The 11,837-nt window shown below is 52.6% G+C and overlaps 3 protein-coding genes and 1 pseudogene across 3 annotated transcripts; 2 read left to right on the forward strand and 2 right to left on the reverse strand.

Annotated features, from left to right (window-relative positions):
• Positions 1-1,170: 1,170 nt before the first annotated feature.
• LOC140680712 (feather keratin 1-like) lies at positions 1,171-1,555 on the reverse strand. The gene has a single exon (XM_072919089.1). The coding sequence runs from the start codon at positions 1,553-1,555 to the stop codon at positions 1,250-1,252; it is 306 nt and encodes a 101-aa protein (XP_072775190.1). The 3' UTR covers positions 1,171-1,249.
• Positions 1,556-3,864: 2,309 nt separating this feature from the next.
• Positions 3,865-4,612, forward strand: LOC100218826 (feather keratin 1-like). Its single transcript, XM_072919054.1, has 2 exons — positions 3,865-3,937; positions 4,305-4,612. Exon 2 carries the CDS (start codon positions 4,307-4,309, stop codon positions 4,610-4,612), a length of 306 nt encoding a protein of 101 aa, XP_072775155.1. The 5' UTR covers positions 3,865-3,937; positions 4,305-4,306.
• A 3,376-nt stretch (positions 4,613-7,988) lies between these two features.
• LOC140680713 (feather keratin 1-like) lies at positions 7,989-8,294 on the reverse strand. The gene has a single exon (XM_072919090.1). The coding sequence runs from the start codon at positions 8,292-8,294 to the stop codon at positions 7,989-7,991; it is 306 nt and encodes a 101-aa protein (XP_072775191.1).
• Positions 8,295-10,544: 2,250 nt separating this feature from the next.
• Positions 10,545-11,351, forward strand: LOC115490686 (feather keratin 1-like; annotated as a pseudogene).
• Positions 11,352-11,837: the final 486 nt, after the last annotated feature.

An 11,837-nucleotide genomic window follows, 5' to 3' on the forward strand; every position in this document is an offset into this window, starting at 1 on the left:
CCAAGGATTTATACTCATGGGCTCAATGTCCAAATGGAAATGAGTGATGACTGGTGCCCATCAGGGATCAGTGCAGGGACCAATATTTGTTAATGAGTTCATCAATAACATAGTGGGACTGAGTGGACACTCAACAAGTTTGTGAATGACACCAAGCTGAGGCTTGAGGAAAGTGTTTCAATTCAGAGGGATCTTGGCAGATTTGAGAATTGCTCCCATGTGAAGCTCAGGAACTTCAACAAGGCCAGCACTGGAGGAGAAATAGTTTAGACCAGCCCTGCAGAGAATGGACCAGAAATCATGGAGGTAGAAAAATTGGACATGAGCCAGCAATGTGTTCTTGACATCCAGAAATTCAATCATGTCTTGGTCTGCACAAACAGAAATACAGCCAGCAGGTCAGCTCTTGTTAGACCCCAGCTGAATCCAGTTGGACTCCTCAATTCAGAGTAAGCATGGACCTGTTAGAGCAGCTGCAAACAAACAAGGGCTGCAAAAATGATCACACAGATGCATTGCCCCTACCATGGAGAAAGGGGGAGACACTTGAGTTTTCTCATGCAGGAGAAGAGCAGGCTCTGGGGAGACCTTATTGCAGCATTTCAGTATGCAAAGGGGACGGATAAGGAAGTTGGAGAGAGACATTATATCAAGTCCGGCAGTGACTGGACAAGGAGCAACACATTTAAACAGAAATAGGGTAGATGTAGATGAGACAGAAGGAAGAAGTTAATGACGTGGTGGGAAATGGAAAATGGCAGGTCCCATCATGGCAAGTGTACAAGGTGAATTTCAATGGAACTTCAAATAACTGATAAAGGGGCACAATACTGTTAGGAAGGGTTTGCCTGGCACCTGATGGGAAGCTGGAACCTGTGTCCTTGCAGCAAGACATTCACTGCTTGGTATTTCCAATGCAGCGCTGAGCCGACTGAATGGAAAAGTGTGTGAAGAAAGTACAAGTAAGCCGTTGAACCATTTACAGAAATTCCATTCTGATGCAAAGAGGCAGAAAAACTCAGAACCCAGAGGGTCACTCAGTGCACACTGAGCACTCCCAATGCCAGCCTGTGTTGGCAGCCAGTGCAAAACCAGCCCAAACAACACCCTCCCAGAAACACCCCTGGGGCAGCATCTCGGCCAGGCAAAGGACGACACAAAGGCAGAGGCTGGGATGCAGCACAATTTATTGAGTCAAAAAAGGAAGGAGAGGGGGATCCAGGTGGACGCCAAGGAGTAGGGAGCAGCTTCAGCAGGGGAAGCGCCTCATGCCACAGAGGCCACTGCCCAAGCCAGAGAGGCCAAAGCCCCCAGAGCTGATGGGCACTCCCTGAGAGCTGAGGATGCTGCCAACAGCAGCCGAGGTGGAGGATCCCACGGCGGTGTTCTGTGGGAAGGAGCTGAGGATGGGGCCGGGCAGGGTCACCACCACGGGCGAGGGCTGGATGAACACGGTGGAGTCCTGGCACTGCCTGACACAGGGCTCATTGCAGCTGTTGGCCAGCGGGGTGGGGCCGCAGGGCTGGCAGGGCCGGCACGGGCTGTAGCAGGACATGGCTTGGGGCTGCAGGAGCACCTGGCACACAGAGCAGAGGGAAGTAAATCACAAGGGCTGGGTAAGGATCCAACTGTGACCTCAGCATGAGGGAGCCAAGGCATGAGCTGGGAATGAGAGCTGAAGGCTGTTTCTGGAGGCACAGGGGCTCTTCCCCTCATACAAACCCCACCAAGATCTCAAGCCCAGGGTCGTCCCCAACCAGCCCAAATCTGAGGCATTACTTCTGCCAAGACCCAGCAGTCACACACTTCCCACTCATTTCCTCCTCACAAAAAGCATCTGCAAGATCTCACATGGGACAAAGTCACAGGTATGTGCAGAGAAATCCCAGAGAAGAAGGCCAAAAAGGAGAATGAGCTTCAAACTCACCTTGTTCCAAGGAGATGGAGGTGAGTGGAGTGAATGTGAGAGTGGGGAGAAGAGCCTGCTTTTATACAGCTCTTGCATTGCCCCAGGCCCACAGTCCTGCACAAAGGCGGTAATTTTTCATCAGACTCATCTTCAAAGGAAAATATCCCACATAGTGGCAGCGATTCACATTTTGCTTCCATCTACACTGCCTTTTCATTTCCTCATTTCCAACATTCCTGCCCTGCACTGCAGGATCCTTTCATGTTCTGTGATGAGAAGCAAAGGATATCCCAGGCAGAGCCATGTCAGGGAGGGCACATGACCCAGTTGCTGGAGGAAGGCAGGGAATGTTGGTTTAGGGCAGTCAAAATCAACTCTTTGCAGCATCCCCTGCAGGAAGAGTCTCTGCCTCGCACTGCACGTGTCAGAGGACACCCAAATAATCCGCTTTTTATGGACATTTCACTTGCTTCTCTCTTTTCCCTCTCTCTCTGCTCTCTGCAAAGGTCAGGAGCTGCAGCATGTCCAGGCAGCCAGGCTGTGCCAGTGTTTCAGCTCTCTTCCTCTAAATGCCTTTTGCCAGGCATTAGGAAAGCCAAAGCCCACCTGGAGCTGAATCAGGCAAAGCACATGGAGGGGCAATAAGAAGGTCTTCTCCAGACAGGCCATCCATAAAGGGAGCCTTGGACACAGGCAGCCCCACTATTCAAAAGGGCGGCTTCCCTGAGGGCAGGGGGTACAGGAAAGGTGAACATGCTCAAAGGTTCATGTCCTTGGTCTTTAGCATCAGGAATTGCTGTCGGGAACTCACGTTCCTGGTAATCCTCCAACAACTGCAACAGAAAAGATTTCCCCAAGCAGAACAGAATCTGATGGAGGAACATTCAGACACACTGGTCTGACATGAGTGTGTGTGGATTGATGTTCTGTGTTCACTGGGCTCAGTACAAAGCCTTTCTCAATTCCCTTTGAAAGTCGCAGTGACCATGGAATGCATCTGAGAACTGGAAGAAAGTCAGAATGCGTCTTGGGTTCAAGAGAGGTATGACAGGGGAGTCAGGGCATAACAGGCCAGCCAGATTTGTCTTGATATCTGGAGAGGTGATAGAGAAAATCACTACAGAATCCAACATGGAATGCTCAGGGACGAGGTGTGCTCAGAAAGGACCTGGATGCAAAACCAAATTTCAAACTGCACCAAGGCCTGATGCACTTCCCTGCCCTGCAGACATGGAGGCAGCTGGGTCGCGTCCCAGGAGGGCAAGGGAATGCCCTCAGTAGGCAAATCTCCAAAGCCAAACTCTCCTGACCCATGGCGAGTCACGCTTTAATTTTGTTGTGAGCCCAAGCCAGGAGTGTGTGATGTCTGCAGGCTTTGTCCCAGGCAGGGCTGAATTCCCTTCCAGCAAGGGCAGCTCCATCCTTAACCCTGGAAAACCATCTTCAAGCACTGGGCTGAGCCCACACACCACAGCTCCAGGCAGCCCAAGGGCCATTGCCCTCAGCCTGACTTGCTTGGCAGCACTGCCACAGCTCAGGGTGTGCACAGAATTGACATTGGCAGGACTTGGTGTGTCCTCCAGGTCAGGGTGCAAAAGGTGCAGCCAAAATGCATCCTGGCTTGAAGAGAGGGGGAAGAGAGGGCACTGTCCCAAGAGACAACAAATCCCTTAGGTAGAGATGAAGTACAAAACTCCACATGGGACAACTTGAGTCTTGCTTCCTGCCCATACTATTGTGTTCCTGCACAAGAAATCCTTGTGGGACTTCTCATCCCACCACATGGTAGAAGCCTTCATGACTTAGTGGGAATGTCAGAAATGGGGAAATGAAATGGCAAAATAGATGAAAACCAAACCACAATCTGTGCCATTGGGTTGAATGTTTTGCTTTGAGATGAGTCTGTAGGAAAATTAGTGTCCTTGTGCAGTGACTGTGGGCCTGGGGCGGTGCAGGGACTGTATAAAAGCAGGACCTTCTCCTCCCTCTCTCATCCACTCCTCTCACCTCCATCTCCTTGAGAACAAGGTGAGTCTGAAGCTTTTTCTCATCCTTCTCCTCCTCCCATGGGGTTTCTCCGTCTATACATGCTCTTTTGTGCTTTATGGATTCTTGTCATGGATGAGGGAAGGAGGCAGAAAGTGTAACAGGGGCAAAAGCTGGGCTTGTCTTAGGTGTTTCCAAAGGTATGGACCACAGAGGGATCTTCCCTGGGTAGCTCTTGGCAGGGATCTTCTGAGGATGGAGAAGCCTGTGGGTCTCTCTGTAGAGCTCCTGGGCTTGTCTCCTGTTCATGCCTTTGGTCCCTGATGGTGGGGTGACAGGCTGACCCTCACCCACTCCATGTGTTCTGCTTTCCCCTGCCCTGTCTCCCAGGTGCACCTGCAGCCCCAAGCCATGTCCTGCTACAGCCCGTGCCGGCCCTGCCAGCCCTGCGGCCCCACCCCGCTGGCCAACAGCTGCAATGAGCCCTGTGTCAGGCAGTGCCAGGACTCCACCGTCATCATCGAACCCTCGCCCGTGGTGGTGACCCTGCCCGGCCCCATCCTCAGCTCCTTCCCACAGAACACCGTGGTGGGATCCTCCACCTCGGCTGCTGTTGGCAGCATCCTCAGCTCTCAGGGAGTGCCCATCAGCTCTGGGGGCTTTGGCCTCTCTGGCTTGGGCAGTGGCCTCTGTGGCACCAGGTGCCTCCCCTGCTGAAGCTGCTGCCGCTGGCCCTGGGGAAGGAACCCAGGGACTCCCAGGATGGAACCGCCCTGGGCACGCAGCATCGGCTTCTTGCTTCCTGAGGGGCTGAGCAACCCCAGCAGCCCTTGCAGAAGGACAGGGCCAGCCTGGGCTCTTGGCAAGCAAAGCCCATCCCTGCCTCTGTCCCCTGCCACTCTCTCCTTTCCCTCCTGTGTCCTTGTTCCTTTGTGCTCCCTGGGGCTGTGATCCCCACACAGCCATCCTGGGGAGCACCTGCTGGCCCTGCTCCCTCTCTGGATCAGGCAGATGGACACCTGCTGGGATCCCTGCCACAACTGTGTGATGGAGATTCTGAGTTGACCCTGCTGCTCTCTGCACTGAGGCCTCCACTCAGAGCGGCCTTGTTCTCATCTTTTGACTCATTAAATTTCTGTTGCAGCCCAGCCCATGCATCTGTGTCATCCTTTCCTCCCTTGTTGGTCTCCCAAGGTTCCCCAGGGAGGGAGGTGTTGTTCAGGGATGGTTCTGTGAGACAGATGTAGGAGAAGGTGTTTGAGAGCCTTTTAAGATGGGAGACTTGAATGTGCTTTATTATGGCATTGCTGCTTTCTACCCTTCTCCATGTGTCTGTGCTACGACCCACTGCAGAAGGTGAGGGGTAAGCCAGGTTCTTGTTAATACAGCCCTTGAGATTGGTTAGGGAGAATCAGCACTGAATGATCAGTGTCTGTAATTACACACTGAGGGATAATTGTAGAACAATGTGATGGACAGGAAAACACATCCATTGCCATTTTGGCTCTTATTTTCCAAAGCGATACAACAGCATGAAAGCATGGCAAGATGAAATAGCAACCACATCACCCAGGGACATGCACAAGGCAAAATGAAGGAAGAGGGATAAGGGGCAAGATTGTGAAGATCTCTCCTGCCATACGCCCTTTGATGAGACTTGGTTGCTGTGCAGTCTTGGTCAAAGTGATCACAGACTGGACCTGTCAGGTGGTGGGGGAAGTCTCTAAAAAGTGGTAGGAGAAAATGCCAGGGCTAATCCACAGAACATAAAATCTATTTGGTTTATTTTCACTCAGTTTCCAGTGGAGATGCTCAGGATCCTCCCTTGGAGGAGGGAGCTTCACACTGGATCATGTAATGTCGTGGAACATGGGACCATTCAGGAGCCCTTGACACCTTCTAAGACAACACAGGTGCCCATCACAGCCAGCACAGTTGCTTTGGTTTTGGCCCAATGTGGCCCATCAGCAGAGATGAACACTGTCAGGCCACACATGAATGTCCTGGTGCTTCCCCTGGGGAACAGAGGGGCCCCCACAACCCAGTGGTCTGTGCAAGGGAGGGCAGCTGCGAGTGACAAGAGGCACCAGCACCCACCTCCTGCCTCATTCAAAGCCCATCATTCACCCTCGTCGGACTAGATCTGAGGTTGGCCATTACACAGCCAGAGCTCACCTGCCCCAGTTCACCAAAGCACCCTGGTCTCCACAAATGGGGAAATGTTTTGAGTCATTATCCCTTGTGACATCGGTGAACAGAATGAACCAAGCCTCTTCATTGGCCCTGTCTACTCCAAGGATGATTTTCTCTCCCTGACCAAACCATTCTCCTCTCCATACCCATCAATCCCTGTGCCTGAGTCAAGTGCTCTGATCTCCTTCCCATCCCGGCCACCCTGCACTAAACTCAGCCTGCTTTGTCCTGGTGGTTCTTGCATTACAGCCTGTGCCCAATACAGGGTGCAGGTTATGCTTTTTTCTGACCTGGAGATGGGAATACTTAGAGGCATTTTAAAAACTTTTATTCTATGTTCAATCTCGTAAGAAGGGTGAGAAAATACAGATGTTATCATTCATGCTATTAGATTTAGAAAGCAACTATTTCCTAATTAGAATTCATTATTAGTGTATCTTGGCCTATCAGCTTATCCATCCCATACTGCAAATGCCTTAAAGCCAATCATCTAAAATTACCCCTCGTGCATCCTAATGCAATGCATCTTTCATACTTATATTTCTATAATGTAATTTGTTCTATTTGCAAAGCCAAACTTTGAAACTCGTTTCTAGTTCCATTTCTCTCTCAACCACGTCTGTCAACAGGTGCATGCAATGTGGGCCTTCTGTCAGCCTTTGAGAATTCCCTACAAATTCACTTCCCACACGGGGGATGGCAGCAGGCGAGGGCTGAGCAGAGCAGCATCCACATCTCCTGGCTCCACTCCTGCTCGCACAGCCCAGGGTGCTGCTGACAGCCCTCAGTGTCTGGGAGCATCAGTGACATGGACAGTAGGATTGGGGGCACCCTCGTGGCGCTTTGTGATGTGCTTAAGGGGCCATAGGGGCATCTTGTCAAGGTGATGATCCTGGAGGTCTTTTCCAACCTCATTGATTTGTGACCCTCAGCAATGACATGAAGCTGAGGGGAGCAAGAGCTATGCCAGATGGGAGGGTTTAAATCCCACAGGGATCCTGACAGACTTGAGGAAAGCTTCCATGTGGAACTCAGGAATTTCAATAAAGCCAAGTGCAAGGCCCTGACACTGCCTTGGGGCAATCTCAGAAATCAATAGGGACTGGGGGCTGCATGGAAGGAGAGCTGCCCTCCAGGGAATTGTCACATGGATGCTTCACCCCTGCTCTGGAGGTTTTCATTCAGGAGAAGAGAAGGATCTGGAGGACCTTATTGCAGCCTTTCAGTTCATCAAGGGGTGGTGTAAGAAAACTGGAGAGAGACATTATATCAAGTGACTGGACAAGGGGCAAGTGTTTTAAGCAGGAATATGTGAGATGGAGCCGAGATACTGTCCATGGCTGGAGGGTAGGACGAAATACCTTAAAAAATCTCTTCCAACCAAACCCATTCTGTGCTCCCATGATAACTGGGGTCTGTGAGAAGGTGGCACAAGGCACTCTGTCCCTCCCTTACAGAAATCTTTCAGATCCATGGGATCTGCTGGAGTATGATGGCAATCCAGTAGCTCTGTTTGGTCAGTAACACATTCTCGCCTGAGTACTTGTGTCACGCTGTTGAGCTGAGAAAGGAAAAGGAATAGAAGTGCAGAGAGCATGTTTGTCCCTGGACAATGTAGGGAAATTCTGTCCTGACCTAAAGAGGCAGAGAAACTCAGAACCCAGAGAGTCACTCAGTGCACACTGAGCATCCCAATGCCAGCCTGTGCTGACAGCCAGGGCAAAACCAGCCCCAACAACCCCCTCCCAGAAACACCCCTGGGGCAACATCTCTGCCCTGGGACAGTGTCTGCAGGGCAAAGGAAGACACAAAGGCACAGGCTGGGATGCAGCACAATTTAATGAGTCAAAAGGAGATAAAGAGGGGGATCCAGGTGGAGGCCAATGAGCAGGGAGCAGCTTCAGCAGGGGAAGCACCTCGTGCCACAGAGGCCACTGCCCAAGCCAGAGAGGCCAAAGCCCCCAGAGCTGATGGGCACTCCCTGAGAGCTGAGGATGCTGCCAACAGCAGCCGAGGTGGAGGATCCCACGGCGGTGTTCTGTGGGAAGGAGCTGAGGATGGGGCCGGGCAGGGTCACCACCACGGGCGAGGGCTGGATGAACACGGTGGAGTCCTGGCACTGCCTGACACAGGGCTCATTGCAGCTGTTGGCCAGCGGGGTGGGGCCGCAGGGCTGGCAGGGCCGGCACGGGCTGTAGCAGGACATGGCTTGGGGCTGCAGGAGCACCTGGCACACAGAGCAGAGGGAAGTAAATCACAAGGGCTGGGTAAGGATCCAACTGTGACCTCAGCATGAGGGAGCCAAGGCATGAGCTGGGAATGAGAGCTGAAGGCTGTTTCTGGAGGCACAGGGGCTCTTCCCCTCATACAAACCCCACCAAAATCTCAAGCCCAGGGTCGTCCCCAACCAGCCAAAATCTGGGGCATTACTTCTGCCAAGACCCAGCAGTCACACACTTCCCACTCATTTCCTCTTCACAAAAAGCATCTGCAAGATCTCACGTGGGACAAAGTCACAGGTATGTGCAGAGAAATCCCAGAGAAGAACGCAAAAAAGGAGAATGAGCTTCAAACTCACCTTGTTCCAAGGAGATGGAGGTGAGTGGAGTGAATGTGAGAGTGGGGAGAAGAGCCTGCTTTTATACAGCTCTTGCATTGCCCCAGGCCCACAGTCCTGCACAAGGGCGGTAATTTTTCATCAGAGTCATCTTCAAAGGAAAATATCCCACATAGTGGCAGCGATTCACATTTTGCTTCCATCTACGCTGCCTTTTCATTTCCTCATTTCCAACATTCCTGCCCTGCATTGCAGGATCCTTTCATGTTCTGTGATGAGAAGCAAAGGATATCCCAGGCAGAGCCATGGCAGGGAGGGCACATGACCCAGTTGCTGGATGAAGGCAGGGAATGTTGGTTTAGGGCAGTCAAAATCAACTCTTTGCAGCATCCCCTGCAGGAAGAGTCCCTGCCTTGCACTTCACGTGTCAGAGGACACCCAAATAATCCGCTTTTTATGGACATTTCACTTGCTTCTCTCTTTTCCCTCTCTCTCTGCTCTCTGCAAAGGTCAGGAGCTGCAGCATGTCCAGGCAGCCAGGCTGTGCCAGTGTTTCAGCTCTCTTCCTCTAAATGCCTTTTGCCAGGCATTAGGAAAGCCAAAGCCCACCTGGAGCTGAATCAGGCAAAGCACATGGAGGGGCAATAAGAAGGTCTTCTCCAGACAGGCCATCCATAAAGGGAGCCTTGGACACAGGCAGCCCCACTATTCAAAAGGGCAGCTTCCCTGAGGGCAGGGGGTACAGGAAAGGTGAACATGCTCAAAGGTTCATGTCCTTGGTCTTTACCATCAGGAATTGCTGTCGGGAACTCACGTTCCTGGTAATCCTCCAACAACTGCAACAGAAAAGATTTCCCCAAGCAGAACAGAATCTGATGGAGGAACATTCAGACACACTGGTCTGACATGAGTGTGTGTGGATTGATGTTCTGTGTTCACTGGGCTCAGTACAAAGCCTTTCTCAACTCCCTTTGAAAGCCGCAGTGACTATGGAATGCATCTGAGAACTGGAAGAAAGTCAGAAAGTATCTTGGGTTCAAGAGAGGTGTGACAGGGGAGTCAGGGCATAACAGGCCAGCCAGATTTGTCTTGATATCTGGAGAGGTGATAGAGAAAATCACTACAGAATCCAACATGGAATGCTCAGGGACGAGGTGTGCTCAGAAAGGACCTGGATGCAGATCCAGATTTCAAACTGCACCAAGGCCTGATGCACTTCCCTGCCCTGCAGACATGGAGGCAGCTGGGTCGCGTCCCAGGAGGGCAAGGGAATGCCCTCAGTAGGCAAATCTCCAAAGCCAAACTCTCCTGACCCATGGCGAGTCACGCTTTAATTTTGTTGTGAGCCCAAGCCAGGAGTGTGTGATGTCTGCAGGCTTTGTCCCAGGCAGGGCTGTATTCCCTTCCAGCAAGGGCAGCTCCATCCTTAACCCTGGAAAACCATCTTCAAGCACTGGGCTGAGCCCACACACCACAGCTCCAGGCAGCCCAAAGGCCATTGCCCTCAGCCTGACTTGCTTGGCAGCACTGCCACAGCTCAGGGTGTGCACAGAATTGACATTGGCAGGACTTGGTGTGTCCTCCAGGTCAGGGTGCAAAAGGTGCAGCCAAAATGCATCCTGGCTTGAAGAGAGGGGGAAGAGAGGGCACTGTCCCAAGAGAGAACAAATCCCTTAGGTAGAAATGAAGTACAAAACTCCACATGGGACAACTTGAGTCTTGCTTCCTGCCCATACTATTGTGTTCCTGCACAAGAAATCCTTGTGGGACTTCTCATCCCACCACATGGTAGGAGCCTTCATGACTTAGTGGGAATGCCAGAAATGGGGAAATGAAATGGCAAAATAGATGAAAACCAAACCACAATCTGTGCCATTGGGTTGAATGTTTTGCTTTGAGATGAGTCTGTAGGAAAATGAGTGTCCTTGTGCAGTGACTGTGGGCCTGGGGCGGTGCAGGGACTGTATAAAAGCAGGACCTTCTCCTCCCTCTCTCATCCACTCCTCTCACCTCCATCTCCTTGAGAACAAGGTGAGTCTGAAGCTTTTTCTCATCCTTCTCCTCCTCCCATGGGGTTTCTCCGTCTATACATGCTCTTTTATGCTTTATGGATTCTTGTCATGGATGAGGGAAGGAGGCAGAAAGTGTAACAGGGGCAAAAGCTGGGCTTGTCTTAGTTGTTTCCAAAGATATGGACCACAGAGGGATCTTCCCTGGGTAGCTCTTGGCAGGGATCTTCTGAGGATGGAGAAGCCTGTGGGTCTCTCTGTACAGCTCCTGGGCTTGTCTCCTGTTCATGCCTTTGGTCCCTGATGGTGGGGTGACAGGCTGACCCTCACCCACTCCATGTGTTCTGCTTTCCCCTGCCCTGTCTCCCAGGTGCTCCTGCAGCCCCAAGCCATGTCCTGCTACAGCCCGTGCCGGCCCTGCCAGCCCTGCGGCCCCACCCCGCTGGCCAACAGCTGCAATGAGCCCTGTGTCAGGCAGTGCCAGGACTCCACCGTCATCATCGAACCCTCGCCCGTGGTGGTGACCCTGCCCGGCCCCATCCTCAGCTCCTTCCCTCAGAACACCGCCGTGGGATCCTCCACCTCGGCTGCTGTTGGCAGCATCCTCAGCTCTCAGGGAGTGCCCATCAGCTCTGGGGGCTTTGGCCTCTCTGGCTTGGGCAGTGGCCTCTGTGGCACCAGGTGCCTCCCCTGCTGAAGCTGCTGCCGCTGGCCCTGGGGAAGGAACCCAGGGACTCCCAGGATGGAACCGCCCTGGGCACGCAGCATCGGCTTCTTGCTTCCCGAGGGGCTGAGCAACCCCAGCAGCCCTTGCAGAAGGACAGGGCCAGCCTGGGCTCTTGGCAAGCACAGCCCATCCCTGCCTCTGTCCCCTGCCACTCTCTCCTTTCCCTCCTGTGTCCTTGTTCCTTTGTGCTCCCTGGGGCTGTGTTCCCCACACAGCCATCCTGGGGAGCACCTGCTGGCCCTGCTCCCTCTCTGGATCAGGCAGATGGACACCTCCTGGGATCCCTGCCACAACTGTGTGATGGAGATTCTGAGCTGACCCTGCTGCTCTCTGCACTGAGGCCTCCACTCAGAGCGGCCTTGCTCTCATCGTTTGACTCATTAAATTTCTGTTGCATCCCAGCCCATGCATCTGTGTCATCCTTTCCTCCCTTGTTGGTCTCCCAGGGTTCCCCAG

This window comes from Taeniopygia guttata, chromosome 27 (assembly GCF_048771995.1).
Source record: "Taeniopygia guttata chromosome 27, bTaeGut7.mat, whole genome shotgun sequence".
NCBI lineage: Eukaryota > Metazoa > Chordata > Aves > Passeriformes > Estrildidae > Taeniopygia > Taeniopygia guttata.